General features: G+C 47.3%; 1 protein-coding gene across 4 annotated transcripts in view; it reads right to left on the bottom strand.

Moving 5' to 3' along the window:
• The window catches only part of COLQ (collagen like tail subunit of asymmetric acetylcholinesterase), a 76,821-nt gene that overhangs the window by 25,849 nt on the left and 30,435 nt on the right, over window positions 1-20,537 (bottom strand). For all 4 annotated transcript variants that reach the window (XM_058729846.1, XM_058729849.1, XM_058729848.1 and 1 more), the window contains exons 4-12: window positions 17,752-17,796; window positions 17,392-17,418; window positions 15,234-15,296; window positions 13,435-13,497; window positions 13,081-13,107; window positions 12,389-12,433; window positions 12,153-12,188; window positions 8,876-8,956; window positions 3,898-4,003 (exon numbers count right to left, since the gene is read on the bottom strand). In XM_058729846.1, the coding sequence (XP_058585829.1) occupies window positions 3,898-4,003; window positions 8,876-8,956; window positions 12,153-12,188; window positions 12,389-12,433; window positions 13,081-13,107; window positions 13,435-13,497; window positions 15,234-15,296; window positions 17,392-17,418; window positions 17,752-17,796 (493 nt within the window). The remainder of the gene's footprint in view (window positions 1-3,897; window positions 4,004-8,875; window positions 8,957-12,152; window positions 12,189-12,388; window positions 12,434-13,080; window positions 13,108-13,434; window positions 13,498-15,233; window positions 15,297-17,391; window positions 17,419-17,751; window positions 17,797-20,537) is intronic.

The following is a 20,537-nucleotide window of genomic DNA, read 5'->3' as shown; positions in this document are numbered from 1 at the left end:
TTCTGATGTTTTCAGCACAGCCCAGAAAGACACAGACTCCACCAGCCCAGGAATACTCTGGGTAATTATCACCCCCGGGGAACTGAAGTGGGAATGCTCTGTAACCAAGGATGTGCGAGTGGCATCGGAGAAGGTTCTGTGACCCCAACAACTCCTCCAGAACCATGGCCTCAGAGAGGGTCAGGCGTTGGTCCCACTGTCCGGCCAATAAGTGGTGAGGCTGAGATTTGAATTCATGTATGACTTCACACTATGCCACCAAAAGACCAAGTCCAAGAATACTGATGCTTGCAGGAAGCTGGAAATTCCCAGGTACCACAGTGATTCACTTATACCCGGTCCGGGTGCAGGAAGGACTCACTCAGATTTGTAATTTGGTTACTTCAAATCACATCCTAGAGGCATTTTGCCTTGATTCCCTCGGCCACCTCCTAGCACCTCTTTCTCTGTAACTTGGGTGATAAAAAGTTCCCCCTCCACCTCCCCCCAGCACTGTCCTGCCCCACAGCTCTGGGCACCAGAACCAGAGGTGGCCTCCAGAGAGGGTGACAGGATGTGGCAGGGAGCCCGCTTCCTGCCACCACTGCAGTTTCCCTGCCGCTTCCTCTCAGCTGTCAGAGGGCATCTGTTACCCCTGCCTGTTTCCTGCCAGGATCCACTGAAGGGCACAGCAACTCGAACTGCCCCACCTCGGCCTCTCAGAGCTGGTCCAGCGGGCCTGCCTGATCCATCGTCCCGTGGAGCCAGAAGACCTGGCTCTCCATCTGTGCCCAGACTGCCTCCCATCGCTGCTGGCTGTGCAGCGGGAGCAGGCCTGACATGGGAATCGGCGAGGAGGCGGAGGGACCACAGAATAGTCTCCACATCACCCCCAGCTCTTACTCTGCCTCAGCAGAGGCTGCATGGCTAAGTGGGAAGGGTCTCTAGACCAGGAGCCACAGACTGATTCTGGGCCGGGCAAGGCCACCACCGGTCAGCTCTGTGACCTCCAGGAAGTCCCTTTTCTCTGAGGTTCAAAGTTCTTTTCTATAAAGGGAGGGCTGGATAAGACCAGGGTTGTTTGACTTGTGGTTCACAGAGCCCAAAGACATTCTAAGATGGATCTGGGGCAGGGGTTCTGGAACTCTGGGAAGCAGTGTGCAGAATCTTGGGCACAGATAAGACATGTATTTGTCCTGAGTGGGTGTGGGACTTTTATCAGACTCCAGAGATAGTCTCAGGAATCACTTCTGGGGCCTGTTCCCATTCTTGATGATTATCCAACTGGCCCCAGGTCTAGGTTATCTTTTAAATTCCTCCCTCCTCTTCTTTCCCTACCCTGCACCCTGCCCCCCTCAAAAAAAAAGTTTCCAAAGAGCAGGATGATTGCCCCATTTTCTTTAGCCCCTTCACTCTGGGAGGCTCCCCAGAAGGGAAGTGACTCATAAGAAGGCACAGGAAGGGGACCTGAGTCAGAAATGGACTGCATCCTGCTTGCCTGCTATGCAATCACCTGGGGGGGACAGCCTGAGAACCAAAATGGCCCATGTCTGCGAGTGCTTGTGGTGCACAGCCCTGCCCTGCCCACCTGCCAGGTGCCATGGGATGGTAAAGCTGACCGGCCATCGACACTGCCTCGAGGACTTGCTATCTAGAAGGAAGATGAAACACATCTGCAGAAAAGTTATCAGTGAAGGGCCATAGCAGAGAGGCAATATGTACTTGGGCCCAGGGAAAGGAGACCCATCCTGTTAGGGACCAAGGAAGGCCTTACTGAAGAGAGGGCTTTGACAGAAGAAGACGGTTTCATCGGGTGGACCAGAAGGCTGGCCTAATGACCTCTCTTTGCATCCACACCGCTCCCCAAGAGCCTGGCTCTCTCTTCAGTTTTGTGAACTGCTTAAATACCTCAAGGGCCAAGAGAGTCCTCCCCAAAGAAAACTCAGGCCTCGCGCCATGCTCTCGGTCCCTGGGGCTGGCAGCTCATGATCCTAGGCCTTGAGAAGAACATTACTCATGCCAGAAGCGAGGAAGAGGACTTCAACGGACGCTTGAACAACATGGGTTTAAACTGCATGGGTCCTCTTAGATGCAGATTTTTTACCACAGTACTATAAATGCATTTTCTATTGTTTGTGATTTTCTTAATAACATTTCTTTTCTCTAGCTTCCTTTCTTGTAAGCTTACTGTATATGACACATATAACACACAAAGTATATGTTAATCCACTGCTATCAGGAAGGCTTCCAGCCAACAGCAGGCTATTATCAGTAGTTAAGTTTGGGGGGATTCAGGAGCTTATATGTGGGTTTTCAACTGTGCTGGGGTTGGCGTCCCTAACCTCCACATTTTTCGAGGGTCAAGTGTAGTTGGAAGGACCCCCATAGGGATCGTCAAGTCAATTCCCAGAAACAGACTGTGGGGCATGGACACATGGCCCAGGATGCATCTCCAATCTAGTTCCCTTAACAGCACAGAAATAGGTGCGGCAAGATAACTTATTGTCGTACTAACTGACATTTGTTTTCTCACTTTTTCCTCTCCCAATTTCAAGGAGGTAGCAAGATTTTGTGCTTTCTTGCCCTTGCCGAAAACAGGTACTATGTGAAGACTTTTGCCTTCCTGCCCTCTGTTCTCAGAAGAAAAAAGCTCCTGAGACGGGTGGCAGTGCATGAGGAATATGAGAAGTAAGGTGCTGGAGGTCAGAAGAGGGGAGATGACTCCAGACATGGAGAGAGAGGGACCCCCTGTGTTTTGGAGATAAGGTAAGGAAGGTCTCAGAAGGAATAGCTATGGGACTTCTTGGAAAACTGAACCACAGGGACCAGGCTTGGAAATGTTCCGATACCCAAGCATGACATGAATATGGCAGTCACCAGGCACCCTTGGACCACGTGGCCTGGGATAGCAGGCATCTCAGAGGTGAACAGGCAGATCAAAGGCTGGAGGGAACTCCCCTGATGTTTTTTTGCCATAATCCCCAGGATCTTCGCCCAAATCTTTTTAGGTAGTTAGAGGAGTGGAGAGAACCTCTTAATACCTGAGATGGAATTTTCCTGGCATCCTGGAAGGTTAGAATCTCAGAACCAGCTTTAATTTGGTTTAAAGGAGCTAACAAATTATGACATTTCTAGACCATTGCATTACATGGTTGTGAATATATTCCCATAGACCCAGGGAGGAAAAGTACAATGTAGAATTTTAAAATGCCTTCATTTTAAGTTAAGAATAAAACTGTAATACCAATTGCTTTGTTTCCTTGTGTATAACTGAGAGCCAAGAACCCTACATAGTAAAGAGTCTTCTCAGACCTAGAGATGCTGTGTTTATGCAGGAAATGTGCTCTGAAAGGCCATATTTGGAGCTGACGAGGGAACAAACTAACAGGTTTAGCACATCAAATTAAACAAGGTAAACAAGCAGTGTATCTATGCCCTCTTCGATGGCAGACTTTGATTTCTTTTCAGGGTTTCTTTGTATATTCAGTGTAAACCAACAAGGACGCTTTCACAACACTACATAAGATAGAAAAATCGGCCACATCATCTTTACTTCTAGGATTAAGTAAATTGCTTGGAGCCATGAACGGCTTTTCTAGAAAAAGGTGTTAGTTGATGAAAAATGCTCCTGTTACTTTTCACTTGAAGTATAAATGACATCACCAATGTAATTATGTTTTTGTGTTTTTTTTTTCCTCCTCTATTTGTTCTCCAAAATGCTACAACAGAGTCAGGACATTGTTTATCTCTCTTGTGTAGAAGTTGAATGAGCCAAGCTATGGAGAAATTATAAATATATTAAAAGCATCTCTGGTAGTTTCTAACTCAAAACACAAGGCAGACCTCTGCTGTGCCCTCTCTGGGGAGGTTGGCCAGGAGGGCAACACTGTGGATCAAGTGAAGCAGTGTGGCTCTTACCTGTGGATGGGGGGCCCGGGGGGCCTGGGGGACCTGGACGGCCAGGTTGACCAGAAGGCCCAGGCTTGCCTGGTGGGCCCATTACTCCACTATCTCCCTTCTGTCCCTGACAGAGAGAAAGGCAGAGCCTGTTATGACAACATGACATGGCAAACTTCTTTCCCCATTTATGTCTAAATCAGGGACCGCCTTGCACTTTGGAGCAGAAGCCCAGAGCAGGATTCAGCCCCAGAAGCCTTGACCCCCAAACTCCTAAAAAGCTCAGGGCAGGGGCACCTGGCTGGCTCAGCTGGTAGAGCGTGTGACTTTTGATCTCAGAGTCGTGAGTTCAAGCCCCACAGTGGGCATGGAGTCTACTTAAAAAAAAAAAAAAAAAAAAAAAAAAAAAAGCTCAGGGAAAGTGACATTTGAGATTGTGATGGTTACAAGTTTGTAGACATTACTTCTTGCTCTATTCTGGAAACATGGCACTGACTGATGAAAGCAACCAACCCAACCCACTCCTCTCACGGGGCAGAGAAGGAAACGGAGTCTCAGGAAAGAGCAGAGATGTACATTAAGTCACCTAGCATTGAGGCAGCAGACTTGGGCCTAGCCTCAGGGCTCTGCTTGCTCACCAAGACCATGTTTCTTTTACCACAAGACCTGTTTCCATCAAATGAATTTCCGTTGCTCTCAGGATAAAGACCCAGATCCTTATTTCACCTACAAAGGCCTGTATGGCTGGCCTTTCTAGTCACGTTCCAGCCTTTTGGTGTTTTTGGTCTTCAAGGGCATCATGCCTTTTTTTTCCCCCCTCCTCTCTGCCCCAACTCGCTCTCCACTCCTCTGCCTGGTTAACTGCCTCCCAGCCTTTAGCTCTCACGTAAAATGTCACTGCAGCACAGCCTTCCCTGACCTTGCCAGACTAAGTCAGTTCTCCCGGTCACAGCCTCTCAGAACTGGGCCTCTTTCCTTCCAGGCTTTTATCCAGGTCAGAAATGCACCAATATTTGTGTGGTCCTTTCATAATGTCTCTCCATGAGACATAAGCTCCCTCTGGGCCCGAATTTGTCTTGCTCACCTCTCTTCCCCAGATTAAATGAGGGAGGAGGAAGATACTGACAACACAAAGGGGAAGCAGTTCTGGTGAGCTGGAAGTCAAGAGACCTGGATTTTCACGTTGGCCATGAGACCCTGGGTAACTCACGTCATTGCTTTGTGCCTGTTTTCTCATCTGTAAAATGGGGCCAGTAAGCACACACCTTCGCAGCTTTGTTGTAAGGCTAACAAAGATCTCAGAGGTGAAAAACCGCTTTGCACAGAACCAAGGGCTAAGGAAGCCAAGCTGATGATCACAGCAGCTAGTTTGCTTTCATCTTTTCCACATGGTTAGAAAAGGCCTAATTTCTTAAAGAGAGCCACACCTGTAGCTGCAGCCATTCCACATAGGATGTTCTCTTTGCTGCCTCTTCTGAGAGGGTCAAGAGCAAAGATTTCCTCCTTAGGGCTGCTCTTAGGAATGATCCTAGAAACCAAGATCTGTAGATTCTTCCCCTCCACAATTTGCTTACTGTGTGTTCGTATGCTGGTGCTAAACTGGACAGTGATTGATGCACGACATCTTTGACCTGGATCCCCTTTCTACACTTGTGCCTTGGCAAGCTTGCCCATGTAATGAAACATAATCTTCCCCAAGTCTGGGAAGCAGGCAGGCAGGGTACTCCTTTTCAATCACAACAGTGACATGTGGCCTGCTGCCTTGTCAACATGGCTCTGGGGAACCTCTTGACAATGTCCAAGGACTTCTTAAATTCTTTTGTTGTATTTATTCATTCATTCATTCATTCATTCATAGGAGTTCTTAAAGTCCTAATATGGGACCTATAAGGGCAGAGTTTATTTCCAATTCCATCCTGATGGAAGGAGTTCTTAATCCTTGGCCCAAGCTGAAGCTTGGTAACTAAGATGGGTCCCAGAATAGCAAAGGAGGTCACACCATCTTAATATAGCCACAGTTAAGGCTTGTTTTTCTAAAAGCCACATCATCTATGAGCACAGGAAATGCCACAGCTTGAAGGGGCTGGAAGGTACTCCTTGATTCTGACACCAGCAATAATGGATTATTCTGCATAACTGTCATTTGTTCAGAACAAGCCATATCTCTATGAGCAGGACTCACTGAGCAGTGCTTTCCAGGAAAGGCATTGTTTATTCCTTTACTGCCATAAAATTTGGTGATCCCTCTCAAAGAAGCTGCTCTGTCTCCTTAACTGAAGATTTGTATCATAGAGTCAAGGGCTGTTTCCCTGAGCCTGGTTTAAGGCAAGCGCTGAAGCATGAAGGTGAAGAGAGAAGGTGTGTGGAGGGAAGCAGGTCTCAACTCTAAGTTCCAATGCTGGCTTGGAAGTTCACTTGGCTGGGGATCACTCTACTTCCCTGGCCCTTAGGTTCCTTGTGACTAGACAGAGATGAGGTGTTCTCTAAAATCCTTCTGGCTGTGAAATTCTAATCTCCTGAAGTCCCTTCTGGATCTCTGATTCCAGGAGTTGGATAGACTTACATTAACCTCCAGAAACTCTTAGCACCACTGGCCTGACAACACTTGGTGTATAAGACTCTATGCTAGGAAACTAATTCATGATTTAAAAAAAAAAAAACAACAGGGGCGCCTGGGTAGCTCAGTTGGTTAAGCGTCCGACTTCTGGCTCAGGTCATGATCTCGCGGTTCGTGAGTTTGAGCCCCAGGTCGGGCTCTGTGCTGACAGGTCGGAGCCTGCTTCAGATTCTGTGCCCCTCCATCTCCCCGTCCCTCCCCTGCTCATGCTCTGTGTCTCTCTGTCTCTCAATAATAAATAAACGTTAGGGAGCCTGGGTGACTCAGTCGGTTAAGCAGGCAACTTCAGCTCAGGTCATGATCTCGTGGTCCGTGGGTTTGAGCCCCGCGTCGGCCTCTGTGCTGACAGCTCAGAGCCTGGAGCCTGTTTCAGATTCTGTGTCTCCCTCTCTCTCTGACCCTCCCCTGTTCATGCTCTGTCTCTCTCTGTCTCAAAAATAGATAAACATTAAAATAATAATAATAAATAAACGTTTAAAAAAAAAAAAAAAACCACGATGGCAGGCTCCCAAAGCTAACAACCCAAGTATCTGCTGACTAGACAGGCAGTGAAGGTTCAGAGCACACTCAGCTTGTTTATAACATCTTGTAGGAAGGATGAGCTCATTTCTCTGAGCTCCCACACATGGCACTGGTGTAGTTTGAAGAATGTCCCAACCGAATCATTCTCAACAGTGTCAAGAAATAGCTGTCTTGGCTCCAGCCTTCACCAGGAAAAGACAAATACCACCCCAGAAGGGCACTAGAAGCACAGAAGCCTTCTAGAACTTCAAGCATAAAGCCTTCTGCATGGGATGAGCAGTAGGGAAGAAAAATATTTTCCCTTTTTTTTCCCTCCTTTTTCTGAGCCTAGGTTTTAGGACATTGGTATCTGTGGCATCATTGTGAAGTCATGGACATGCCAGCCATTGTAAAACCTCGAAAACTGAACTGGACCATTACGACTTCAAAAGTTATAATGGAATTTGTATTATCTGGGGTTGGAGCCTGTGTCATTCCTAAGTTCACTTGGAAAAGACCAGAACTGGCTCCACACTGTGATCATTGTTCTGAACGTTGGCTACATATTAGAATCATATAGAGAGCTTTAAAAAAAAACCCACAACAACCCATTCTAAAGCCCCATGCCAGGTCAATTACATCAGATCCTCTAAAAAATAAGGCCTAGGTGCTGGGGACAATAGGAGGCAAACTTGGAACTACAACCACTGCACCTGGGGCAGAGAAATCTGTATCGAATCAGCCCCCTAAGTGATTCTGATATAAGCTAAAGTTTGAGAACCATGGACCCAGCCTAAGAAAAGAATAAAAACATAAGAATGGAAAAAGGTTTGTGCCCAAAGATATTCACCTCTCAGCATCTGTGTATAATTTTAGTTAGGCCTCTCTTGTCCAAGCAGTCTACTGCTTTACTCATTTACAAAATGCAATGCAGACATTTAAAAGAGCTTAATAAATATGTGCAGGAATGCGCAAAAATGTGTGGCTTTAAGTTGAAGTTTTAGGATACAACAACTAGATATTGGGTATAAAAGAAACAAACAACCAGAAAGTTCACAAAGAAATAATACTGGAAGGAAACACACCAAAATGGTAACAGGGTTATGTCTGGGTGTTAGGTCTTCAGATGATTTCCCTTCTACTTTTCTGAATTTTCCAAGTTTTCTGTGATGATCACATATTACATTTATAATGGAAAAAGAGGTGAAAGTCTACAAACAGACAACCAAAAAAGTAAAGGAATGATGCCTGTCCATTAGAGAAAAGACAAGAAGCTTCTCCGAGGCACTCAATACAGCTCTAAAGGCAGCTCAGGCAAATGTGCCTTCATCCTTCCTCTCCCTCTCACGTCACAAGTGCCTGCTGACCAGGGAGCGTTCAGAATGAACAATTTCCCCAAGCCCTTAATAGTGCCCATAAAGAGAGTCACTTACAGCTCAGGGGCCCGAGTAGGGAAAAACCACTCTATTGTTGAGACTCAGAAGACCTTTCAACAGCAAGGAAATATTTGGATATTCCCCCAAACTCCATTTGTGTCTGGAGCATTGAGGCAAAAAGCAAGTTTTCTGGGTAAACAACAAGATCTGGCTTCCATTCCCAGTTGCTTTGGTTAAGGTCGACCTGTTCGTATGAAGCAAAGATCCACTCCTGCTTCTGGCCTTGGACACAGTTTGAACGGAGCATTCTAGCCCATCTGCTTCAAACCTCCGTTAGCCTAGAGAAGCTGGAGCTCCTGGAAGTGGTGCTCTTTCTGCCCACCAGCCTAGACGATGTTGGGGACTGTGCCTATGCTGATTGGCTCCACCTGTCTGCCTCTCTATCCCATCTGCCTACATCAGGAGGGAATGACCTCAGGGGCGTGGTAAGCACTGGGATCCTTACCTGCTTGCCTCGTTTTCCTGGTCTTCCCCTGGGTCCCCTGTGTCCTGCTATCCCAGGCTCACCCTTTGGACCCATTTCACCCTGGAAAGAAGAAAGAGAAGGAAGAGAGGAATCTGTGCATGTGGAGCAGGCACTCCTCTGCAGGTCCGTCTGTAGACAGACCAATCATTGGTCATGAGGGCAGTGCACTTGATCGTTCCAGACCTTTTCCAATCGGACAGTCTGAGAGACTGGGAAAGTGATGAGGTCATGTGAAAGGTGGATAGATTTTTCAAGGAAGAGAAAGGAAAGATTACCCTGGGTGGGTTACTTATTCTCCAAGACAGACAGCTCCTGGGCGCCACATATTTTGGTGTCCCAAATCACCATCCCAAACAGCCAAAGTAGGAGATTCTTGCATTTCCGTGATATGTATGCCTGTGACGCTGCAAACTGCCAGGGGAAAATGCTTTCTCTTTTATTTGCAATTTTGCGTTGTACTGTGTTTCGCTTTTATCACAAATTCAAATCTGTGAGTTTTTGAATGATTGGACACAGTTTTGACAACTATCATCTTTGGGAAGTTTCTGCTCACGTAAGGACCTTTATGTAGGGTTATACACTTCCTTACTCTTCTGTAAAAACTGATTTCAGTTCTAGCTCACTTTCATTTGATTCAGATGAAAACCGTGGGGAAAAATGTTCCAGACATATATTCAAATGCTCAATCACTGCAAAAGGCATGGAAGCAATACTTCTTCTTTTTTTTTTTTTTTAACCATTTATTCATTGATGAGAGACAGAGAGCACAAGCAGGGTAGGGACAGAGAGAGAGAGGGAGACACAGAGGCAGAAGCAGGCTCCAGGCTCCAAGCTGTCAGCACAGAGCCCGACGCGGGGCTTGAACTCACGGACCACGAGATCATGACCTGAGCCGAAGTTGGACGCTTAACCGACTGAGCCACCCAGGTGCCCCTGGAAGCAATACTTCTAACTGAAAAGCCTTACTTTGAACAATCAGAACCAAAAGCACCAATGGAAGAATTCCATAGTTTAAGGCCAACCTTTTGTAAAACCCATTTCTCCACTATAGTTTCTCTCTTTCCTCGTGTACTGCTAGGATTCCAGGCCCACTTCCTGTTTATTTGGGTGACGGAGCCTACAGGACACCATTCCTACCTCCAGTTATCCTTCCACAGCCCAGAACGCACCACCAACAAGCTAACTTTAGCAACAGCAACCGGGGGAGTTTCGGTTAGTCAGCATCCAGTGTCCATAAAGAGCTCCTCCAGGCACTCAGAACAATAAACACCCAGTGGGCTCTTCACATGGAAGTCAGGGGAGGTATAACATAATAGAAAATTTCAGGAAATACTAATAAAGAGTAAGGATCAAGAATACAGCTCTGAAATGATCGGTCACTCAGCCAACGTAACAAACTGGCCCCTACCCAAGCCATCAACTCTTGCCACATCAAGAACTGCCCTTAAACCTCTGATTTCCTGCCAACCTGTCGTGTCCTCCAGCATCTGGACAGAAAGGGAGTGTGGGAGAACAGCATGGATTCTACATGGCTATGCAGATGTATGCACCATTTCCCTTGGTTGTTTAGAGGAAGTCAGGGGGTGTTTTGTTTGGCTTGGAAAAACAGCAGCATAAACAGTGTAAGTTTTTTGTTTTTTTTAAAGATTGGCAGAAGGAAGTGTGGCCCCTCTCTTCATCAACTGAAAGCAGACAGTAAGTTCTTGATCTAATTTCTAAGACCTAATTACCATTATCATATCATCTCTGTCTTAAAACAGCCTGCCATGAAAGGGAAAGAGAACTCTACATGGCAAGCCTAGTAAATGGTGCAGAGGCCAGCTGTCATACTTAATTCCACAGTAATTTATTATTCTGATGTTCCCTGTTGCACTGAATGAAAACCTAGCCTAATATTTTTAAATCAAATTAGTTTTTTCTCTTTTAATGTTTCCTTTAATTTGTTTATGTAATTATTTTTAATCCAACACTCCACCTAGGGAATAGCACGAACAGTTTTTTGACAGCTTAAGGCAGTGATAAATAATAATAAATTAATGGCAGATGACTGACATTATTTAAATATGCTTGGGGCACCTGGGTGGCTCAGTCAGTTAAGCATCCGACTTCAGCTCAGGTCATGATCTCACAGTTCATGGGTTCAAGCCCCATGTCGGGCTCTGTGCTGACAGCTCAGAGCCTGGAGCCTGCTTCAGATTCTGTGTCTCCCTCTCTCTCTGCTCCTTCCCTGCTCTCACTCTGTCACTGTCTCTCAAAAATAAATGAACATTATAAATAAACAAACAAATAAATAAGCAAGCAAGCTCTACTGACAGCAGGTCAGATAAAAATTGTTAATTCAAGTTGGAAAAAGAAAACTTTAAGATAAATTTGAAAGACAATTAGAATTCTAAGAAAGCATGCATTTGCATGTTTGAAGAATACTATTCTCTGAGGCTCAGGTGAAAATGACCATCTCCCAGGCCAATGCCTTAAGCATGAGGAACCCCTGTTACTCAAGTTACTATGTTAGATACAGTTGTTCTTAGGGGACATTTATGTACGCTCTCTTTATCCCAACACCCCCTCTCACCACCCCCCTTTCTTCCTAGACCCTGGCCCTAAGTAAAAGTTTCCAGAAATCTATTAGTCACTTGCCACTTCCACAATTTTTGTCATATCGGCACACCGCTCTACTATTAGTGGCTGGATATTTTTTAAAGTCAATTGAATGAACTCCTATTTTTATTAAGACTTGTTCCCAGCAAGATATCCATGAAATCCCACTAAATAGCTAACTATTTAAATGAAAAAATGCAAATAAAAAAGAGTTGTTGTCACCCAGTTAAAATAGCTCTGTGTGCCTCTGACAGTACACATACTGCCCTCCAAGAGGGTCTAGGTTGAGGGTCTTCAACAAAAGCATTAGGCCAAAGATGCCTGTGCTTCGCGCTGGGGCCCTCGACCACTGCAGCTCAGATCTGATCCAACTGTCTGACGCTTGCTGCTTCTGAACATTATCATGGCCCTCTAAGAGGCAGGAAATGCAAAGAAAGTCCTCTCTACCCAGACGGGGCATCCTTTCCCTCCCACTGAACTGGAGGGAGGTCTCAGACCATGCGGTCACCCTCTCACCAACATGCACAGCAACCTGCTCCCCTTCCAAACCAAAACCTTCCATGACGAAACCCACTTTCCCTGCCCAGAGCTCTTTTTGTGGTGCTAAGAAGGTCCAATTTATTACTGAGGCCTATTATTACTACTTCTAAGTACTTACTTTCTGCCCCAACATTCCAGGAAATCCCGGGAAACCCTGTGAAGAGAGCAACACACATAGTGACTGCCTCTGAGATAGTGCTTGAAAGGGCTGTGGAAGAGTGTGGTCAGCTGTTCTCAAGATAGAGCCGTCAGTCAGTCAGTCAGTCAGTCAGTCAGTAGGACAGCCCACAAGATGGCGGTGGGCAAGGGCTGCCATTTCCTCTGTAGTTTATCATTCCATGCAAAGGCCATTACCTTTTCTCCTTTGGGACCCAAGTCACCCCTTTCACCTCTGGATCCCTAGGAGGAAACCACAGGAGGGAATCAAAGAGTTAATACCCTGGGGTAAAACTGGAGAGTTTCAAAATGAAAGCTCCCTAAGCCAACACACTCATTTACAGGCAAAGAAGTAGGCTCAGGTGACTTGCCCAGGGAAGGAATGTTTTGTGGTCTACCTTTTATTTGGACCACAAAGACCCTTGCGTTAATAAAACACAACTCTCAGAAAATTCTGGGTCCCAGATCCTCTCTCCTCCTGTGGGAAATTTGTCCCCAGGTTCTGGCTGGATTTTTTTACTTGGTTTGGTTTCTGACAGATGAGAAAGTTGTGTGGTAGAAGCTTGGTCTACAGACAACACCAACCATCTCCCTCCAGTGCCCTGCAGGCAGGCTGTGTTTCCCCTCCACCAGTACAGACTTCAGCTACTAATCTGCTCCACGTGAGGGGCCTCTACCTCCACTGGGAGCTCCTCCCTAACCTACTCGCCCTGCCTTGGGAGGCCCCTCCCTGCTCTCTCAGTCCAATGACAAAGGACAGGGGGATATCTAGGAATGGTCACTATAGGTGCTAACTTAAGAGAAACCTGGGCCTGTCTTCTGCTCATCACTGACCCCAGAGTCAATAGCCCAGACCAGGCTCTGGGAAGCCATGGGAGTCAAGCACTAACCTTTTCCCCTCTGGATCCAGGGTAGCCCTAAAAGAAAGCAAAAAGTGCATTTACCATTAGCCCTATGTACCCCCAAAGGCCTGAACAAAGTTTTCCATCTGCCTTGTTCAGAGGCTTGACCCTCCCTGCCCAGGAAAATAACAGGAAGGACATCTGTATGCCCCTGCATCCCAGGCATGGTGTCCCCCAAAGGGCTGGTAAAGACAAGCACTCTGGCACTGGGCTTTCTGGTATCTGTGACATTCCCCAAGCCCAGGATAGCAGCCCCACCCAGCCCCCATCTTTGTGGACAGCAGCTGCTCCAGAGCCTTAGTGAGAAGAGCCGGGAATGTCCGTCTGGACCAACACACTGACCTTGAAGCCCATTGGTCCTCTTGACCCTGGTAAGCCCATCATACCCAGGTCACCTTTTTCACCCTGGGGGAATCAGAAGAAGATGGGGAAAACGACCAACGGTGACATTTACTAGAGAAACAGAACCAGGAAAATCATGGGCAAGATCATGATGGAACTAGGGGCATTGGGGCTGGCTTGTGAATCTGAGGACCCCACATGCTCCCTTGCTCACTCCCAGGGGTTCAAGGCTCCATAGTTCACACTTCGTTCTGGTATTTGAGATTAAACGTAAAATGAAATTGCCCAAGGCAGAGCAGATCTCCAAACTAAATGCTAATATGCTACAAATGCTTGATCTTTTCCTGGAGTAGGTTTTGAGAGGGCGGGGAGAGAGCATGGGGGCCTCGGGCCTCACAGGACTAAAGGTCAACACCCCAGAAAACTTCACCTGTTTTATGCTCTGCATAGGGAGGGCCTTTCAGGCATTTTCATATATTCTCACCCCAGGTTTGCAGTCAAACAGAGTGAACATCAGCCTCTGGGCATGCATTACGGAGACAGGGGGCTAAGACTCATGGGTGGGCTCTGTTGCCCCTCAGAATGGTTTGTAGTTGGAACTTTCAGCACCCTCTGTGCTAAAAACTCTATACCAGTGCTAAAAAGTAGAAATATAAGATGAGCCACATACTTAATTTAGAGTTTTTTTAGAAGTTACATAAAACAGGTAAAAAGTAAAACAGGTGAAATCAACTTTAATATATTTTATTTAATCTGATTATCATTTAAACATATAATCAATATAAATTAATGAGATATTTTACAATCTGATTTTTAGAATAGATATTTTAAATCTGTTGTGTATTTTATATTTAAATCATATCTCAATTCAGGCATTAAATTTTCATCCAAAATACTCGATCTGTATTTAGATTTCATAAAATTTATACTGAAACAGCAGAGTCACACATTCAAGTTGTTATAAACATGCCTACGTATTTTCAAATAACTGAACTGAGTAAAGGTTTTTAAATTCAAACTTACATTAAAATAAAAAATTCAGTTCCTCAGTTGTACCAGCCACACTTTAAGGGCTCAGTAGCCACATATGGGTAATTGCTGCCATAGTGGACAGTTCAGACCTATAAAGTAGATTTTTGGAAAAATATCCTTGGGACTTTTCCTAAGAGGACTGGGAACACAGTTTTCTATCCTGTGTAATAAATACAGCTGGTGACTGAATCAGAGGAGATAGTGACATTCACCTGCCCGTCCCTGATTTCTGCAGGTCAAATCTGCACCCAATAGTCTCTGACCAAAGGGAGAAGAATATAAACAAAGGTATGGGTGTGGATGTGTCAGCTTTCCATCATCTGTCTGAAGAAGGGATTTCATCAGCATTTAGCTTAGCTAAATGCAGGATTTCAGTCTTTCCAGCTGGCCAGTGCCCATCACCCTCAACCCCCAAACTCCCGCACAGCTTTCCAGACACAAGCACCTCATGGGTCATCTCAGGGAAACCAAAGAATTTCAGGCTACCTCTGAGGACAAAGGAGAACCGGGGTTCCTGTGAAAGAGGGGAGTGGCCCTTCAATTCTCCCCCCCACCCCCGCTCATAGGAGCAGAGCTGCTGGACGGGCCAAGGTCTTATATTTCAAGTTAAGGTCCCCAAGTGTTTGGGGACCTCTGGGCAGCCCTTATCCTTTCTTCATCCTCCTCCTCTTAAGGAAACAAGTTTCACTATGTGCCAAAGGCTGGGGGGCTGACATCCCCCCTCATGTTCTGATATCACATGAACCCTGAGAGTGTGCCATACTTACCCTGGGTCCTTCAGGGCCGACTGGCCCAGGCATGCCAGGAACACCCGGGGGGCCAGGTCTACCCTTCAAAAATGAACAACAAAAGTCAGGACAACTGGGTTTGTCTCCTTCCTTCCAGGAAATGAGATTTGTTTTGGGAGCTCAGAGGGGACTGTGGGGCCCTTAAGCATGGCTTCTAGGTCCTTCATCCCCACCCTCCAATGACTGATAGCCTAGAAGGTTGGGTCACTTACACATAAGTTAAAGACTTTGGTGTTATATTATGTCAACACATAAGCTCTTATTCTACTCAAGAAATGGAAGGTGCAGGGGCGGGGGGGGGGTGTTGTGGCAAAGGACGGTGATAGAGAAGGGATTCTAAACTTCTTGGCTGATGACCTCCAATCACCTGCCCACTCACCCAAATGTTCCTTGCATTCCAACAGGTTCTCCCCAAGGATATGGCATGGAATGGGGTGGGGTTTTGCTTGGGGTACAGCAGCAGATGCTGTTGGTATTCCCTCAAGATCTTTTTCACTTGCTCACTGTGCCCATCCCCCCAGTGGCTACCTGCCTTCCTGCCACAACACATTCCTGCAACCTGTAATTGTGGAATTTGCCAATGGTCAATTGGAGCTGCCCGGCAATTCATGCACCTCTTCTCCCTGCGGCCAATAACCTAGCTCCCTTATATCAGGACAGGATAAGCTCTGTGGGGCTGTTCACACACCGGAGCTCCCCTAGCAATGAGGCTAAAGACAGACTTCATCTGACACCACACCCAAGCTGGGCTTCTTCCCCAGCACCATCCGGCTTCCCCTCCCCTCAGGATCCTTCTGAGAGAACTCCCTTAATGTGTTCACTTCTACATGGCATATGTGGTCTCTACCTCTGCTTCTAGGGAGGCCAACCTAAGCCAGGAGCCATGCAAGAGCAAACCTTACAAGAGGAAGTGGGGGCGGGGACCTGGGGTCTATCTCAACCTCTGCACCCACTGGCTAATTTCACAGTTAGCCTAACTAGACATGTGGAAGGCTCAACCCCTAAACTGGAGATCACAAATGCTAACACGTGTCCTCGTTTCTACTCTTGCCTCCCACTTTCATGGCAGACATCACTAAGCGATCACGGCCCTCGTTAGTTCTGAGCATGAAGACCATCCCAGAATGCTTTCCAGCCCAGCGCTTCAGAAAACCACTGTGCCTTGGCTGGAGCTGCGATCTGTGTCCTTGAGGGATGTAATTTTGCTTGCAAAGGTCTGTTTGAGGCTTTTGTTGATAGTGAAACCATCTGAATAGAACATTTAACCAGAAAACTAATAATTTATATTTAGAATCATAAGCACCTTGTTTGGCCACAGTGTTACACCGCCTTCTATCACTGAGACCTACAGTTTCAGTGCCAACATCCATTGACCACAGTGAGTGGCTGCTGGTTTACTCTTTCCTGACCTGAATGAGAGCCTTGGTAACATGTGTTTGGTTCAAAGTCCCTATGACCTTAAGTGACTCCTATGTATTTCAGCTGGGCCAAAAGGCAAAAGCTATTGGCTTCTGTTTTGCACTTTATTCCAGTTTAATCAAATAGACAGTAAGAGTCATTTAGTGCCACTGGTTGGGGCCCTGGATGATTTCCCTAATGGGTGGCAGAATGAGATGGTCTGAGGTTGGGGGAAATTTGGGCAGGCTTGGCAGCCTCTGGGAGAGGTCCAGATGCCTGGCAGTAGCAGGCTCTCGACCAAAAGAACAGGCAGAAAATGGGGCACCTGAGTGACTCAGTCGGTTAAGTGTCTGACTCTTGGTTTCGGCTCGGATCATGATCTCACAGTTCGTGGGCTTGAGCCCCACATGGGGCTCTGTGCTGGCAGTGTGGAGCCTGCTCGGGATTCTCTCCCTCTCCCTTTCTCTCTGCCCCTCCCTTGCTCATGCTCCCTGTCTCTCTCTCAAAAAAAAAAAAAAAAAAAAAAAAAAAAGAACAGGCAGAAAAAGCTCACTGTCATCAGAATGGCAGTGCCATTATTGTCCACCCGGATACTGGAGTCTAAGGAAGCGTACGGCTGGTGGCCCCTACCCCTAAGAGTACTTGTGGGTGCGTGCACACGCACACTCACACACACACGCGCACACACACACAGAGAACAGTTGCCCGTGCAATGCTGACAGAACAGCATGAACCGTACCTTTCTTCCTGGTAGGCCAAGCTCCCCCTGTGGATGGAGAAGACAGGTAAGCAGAGGCTTCTTTGGAAGAGAAGTTCTGGAAGCACAGAGCTTAGTAGGGCTGACGGCTGGGCATGAGCATGTGGCTTGGTTGCTTGGCCATTCACAGCACCCCTGCCATGTCAGTGGGCCAAGCTGAAATACGCCAGTGGGATCTCACACCTGCAGCAGCAGCCCCGCCATCACAGAGCCCATCCTCACTCTCTCAGGCAGAATTAGCACATTCTTTGAAATCTCAACCAGAAAATTCTCAGTGGTATCCCCAGGAAACAGGCTGGAATTACCAAGAAGGGGTGGACTGAAGAAAGCAGTGGCTCATACCTTTTCTCCCTTTGGTCCTATCTTGCCAGGAAGTCCCGGTGGACCCTATGCAATCAAGATAAGAAATGAAAAGGTCTCCATCAAAACAAGGCAGGATGGGTGGGGAGGGGAGCGTGACTAAGAGGGAGGCTCTTGGTGCATTGGGCTCCTCTAGCAGCGTGGTTCCCTCTAGCAGACTCGGGGCTCCAAGGTCCCCATGAAGGACCCTCTTGTGCCCTCCAACCCAGTCTCCTTGTCCTCTGGTAACTTTCCCTGAGCTGTGCTTCCAGGGGTGCCATGGTTACAACTAGAGAGTCTTGAAGAAATGCTGTTTGCAGAAAACAAGATGCGTCACCACCTCTCATAGCTTTTCAGCTGCTCTCAACCAAGCCCCCCTGGGGCCCTGACAAGAGGGAAGATACTCTTTGCACACAGGAGCAGCCAACTTAGAAATTTCTGTGCTGGATCTATGGGCACCAGGTGCAGTGAAAGCCTTCTTTAAGACGTTAAGAATGTGGGCAATGGTGCGTTTTGTCTCATTGCCCAGTCCCAGGAGTGGGGCTGACTCCAGCTCAGGGACTCTAGCACCCACTACACTAAAGCCTGCCACACCCACAGCCAATATGCAGCTGCTTTCTGTTCACGCGTCTATGAAATGCTCGGTTGACTGTTTTCCAAATTCCCCAGTACGGCAGAGAGGAAATCCATCAACTTGTAGCAGGCCGCAATTTTATCCCCATGATCTGCTGGGGAACACACCTACCACAAAGCCTGTTTGAAAGATGATTCCTTTGAGACTTGTCCAAATGATAAACAGTCCCCTCAGTGGTTCCCAAAGCTGTCTGCACATTAGAATCCCCTGAGGATCTTTTGAAAATCCTGACCAAGCCAACCCAGATCAATTACATCACAATCTCAAGGAAAGGGGCATTAGGCATCAGGAATTTTTGAATCTCCCAGGGATTCTTTTTAATTAAAAAAAAAAAATTTTAATGTTTACTTTTGGGAGAGAAAGAGAGACAGAACATGAGCAGGGAAGGGGCAGAGACAGGGGGACACAGAATCTGAAGTAGGCTCCAGGCTCTGAGCCGTCAGCACAGAGCCTGAGGTGGGGCTGGAACTCATGAACCATGAAATCATGACGTGAGCTGTAGTTGGCTGCTTAACTGACTGAGCCACCCAGGTGCCCCGAAGCTCTCAGGGATTCTAATGTACAGCTAAGTTTGGGAACCAGACTTTGATTTATTTTCCTGTTTGCGGGATGGGAAGAGGCAAAGTCATCATTTCATTTCCCTTTCCACTCTCCCCTTCTCTCCTTCCCCTGCCTCCACCTTACCTCTTCTTTCAAGCCCCCCTGCTCCCCCTACCTTTCCCCCCCTCCCCGCTTCTCTCCCTCCTCACTCCTGGTCTGGACACCCTTGTGTGGAAATAGGGCTTCCTGGGAGGGTGGCTTCACCCCCACTTCCCCAGCCACTTGCCCAGTGACCTGCTGGGGACTGCGCTGGCCCCAGCACCTGGCCCTACTTCAGGGCTGTGAGGGCCAGCTTGGATTGATAGCCCAGCGTACAGGGTACACAGTCCTTGAGGATCAAAGCCTAGGGGGTGCCAGGGCTCCCAGAGAGTGTGACTCAGAGGGGCAGAGGTTCCCTGCTCCCCAAAGTCTAGGAGCCCATGGTGACAGGGAGCCCCAGGGCAGTGTGCCTGCCACCGGTCCAGTCCCCTTGCAAGGATGAACGCTGTTCCATTCTCTCATTTCTTATTTTCAAGCCTGTTTTTTCGATTTCTTAAAATGGGCTGGAAGGATTTTACCAGGCCATTGTGCTCTAGCTCAGTGCTTTCCAAATTCTGATGTGCAGATGTTTTACTAGGGGGACTTGTTAAAATGCAGATTTGGGGGTGTCTGGGTGGCTCAGTGGGTTAAGCTTCTCCATCTCCCAGTTTGTGAGTTTGAGCCCGTCGGGGTCTGAGCTGACGGCGTGCAGCGCTTCGGATTCTGTGTCTCCTCTCTCTCTGCTCCTTCCCCACTTGCTCTCTCTCAAAAATAAACATTAAAAATATTTTTTAATGCAGATTTTGATTGAGTGAGTGGGGGTGTGTGAAGGGGAGGAGAGAATGAGATTGTGCATGTCTGACAAGCTCCCAGAGGACGCCCTTGTTACTGATTCACAGACCTCATTTTGCTTGGGAACAGCATTTACACTATGTTCTAAGGAATGGAAGTGGCTGCAAATGCTCCCACTACCCCCACCCCACCTAGCTGGGCAGCACATTCTCTGAATGACTCAAGTGGATCACGTGAGTTAGAGGTGTGCAAGCAGGGCTGGAGAGGGTGTGAGTTCAGCAGAAAATCCCCCTTTCCTTCCCATGCCGTGTGGCTCTCAGGCATTCTGAGATCCACCAGTGTAGACTGCCGGAGGTGGGAAGATAGAAATCCACCTGGGAGGTGCTCCTCGGTGTCCATCTTGCTTTTCTGCAGACTTCCTAGCCCCTCTGTGGCAGCCTCTGGCCATTTCTGGGTTCAAAGTCCTGTTCTGTGTTCTTTATTGCGTTCAATAAATATTTATGGAGAGATCACAAGAACCCGTGCACTGGTACAGACCGGGCACAAAACAGACGATATCCCTGCTCTAGGACCACGGGTCGGAAAACCTTTTCTGTAAAGAGGCAGATAGTAAATATCTTAAACTACGCCTCTGATACAGCATCTCTGTCACAGCCGCTGACCTCTGCCCTTGCAGCACAAAGGCAGCCAGAGATAATAAAGTTTAATTACAAAAACAGGCTGCTGCCAGATCTGATTGGCCATA

The sequence above is a fragment of the Neofelis nebulosa genome, chromosome 5 (genome assembly GCF_028018385.1).
Source record: "Neofelis nebulosa isolate mNeoNeb1 chromosome 5, mNeoNeb1.pri, whole genome shotgun sequence".
In the NCBI taxonomy this organism is placed as follows: domain Eukaryota; kingdom Metazoa; phylum Chordata; class Mammalia; order Carnivora; family Felidae; genus Neofelis; species Neofelis nebulosa.
Note: the sequence above shows the minus strand (reverse complement) of the source record. Positions and strands in the feature narration are given on the sequence as shown.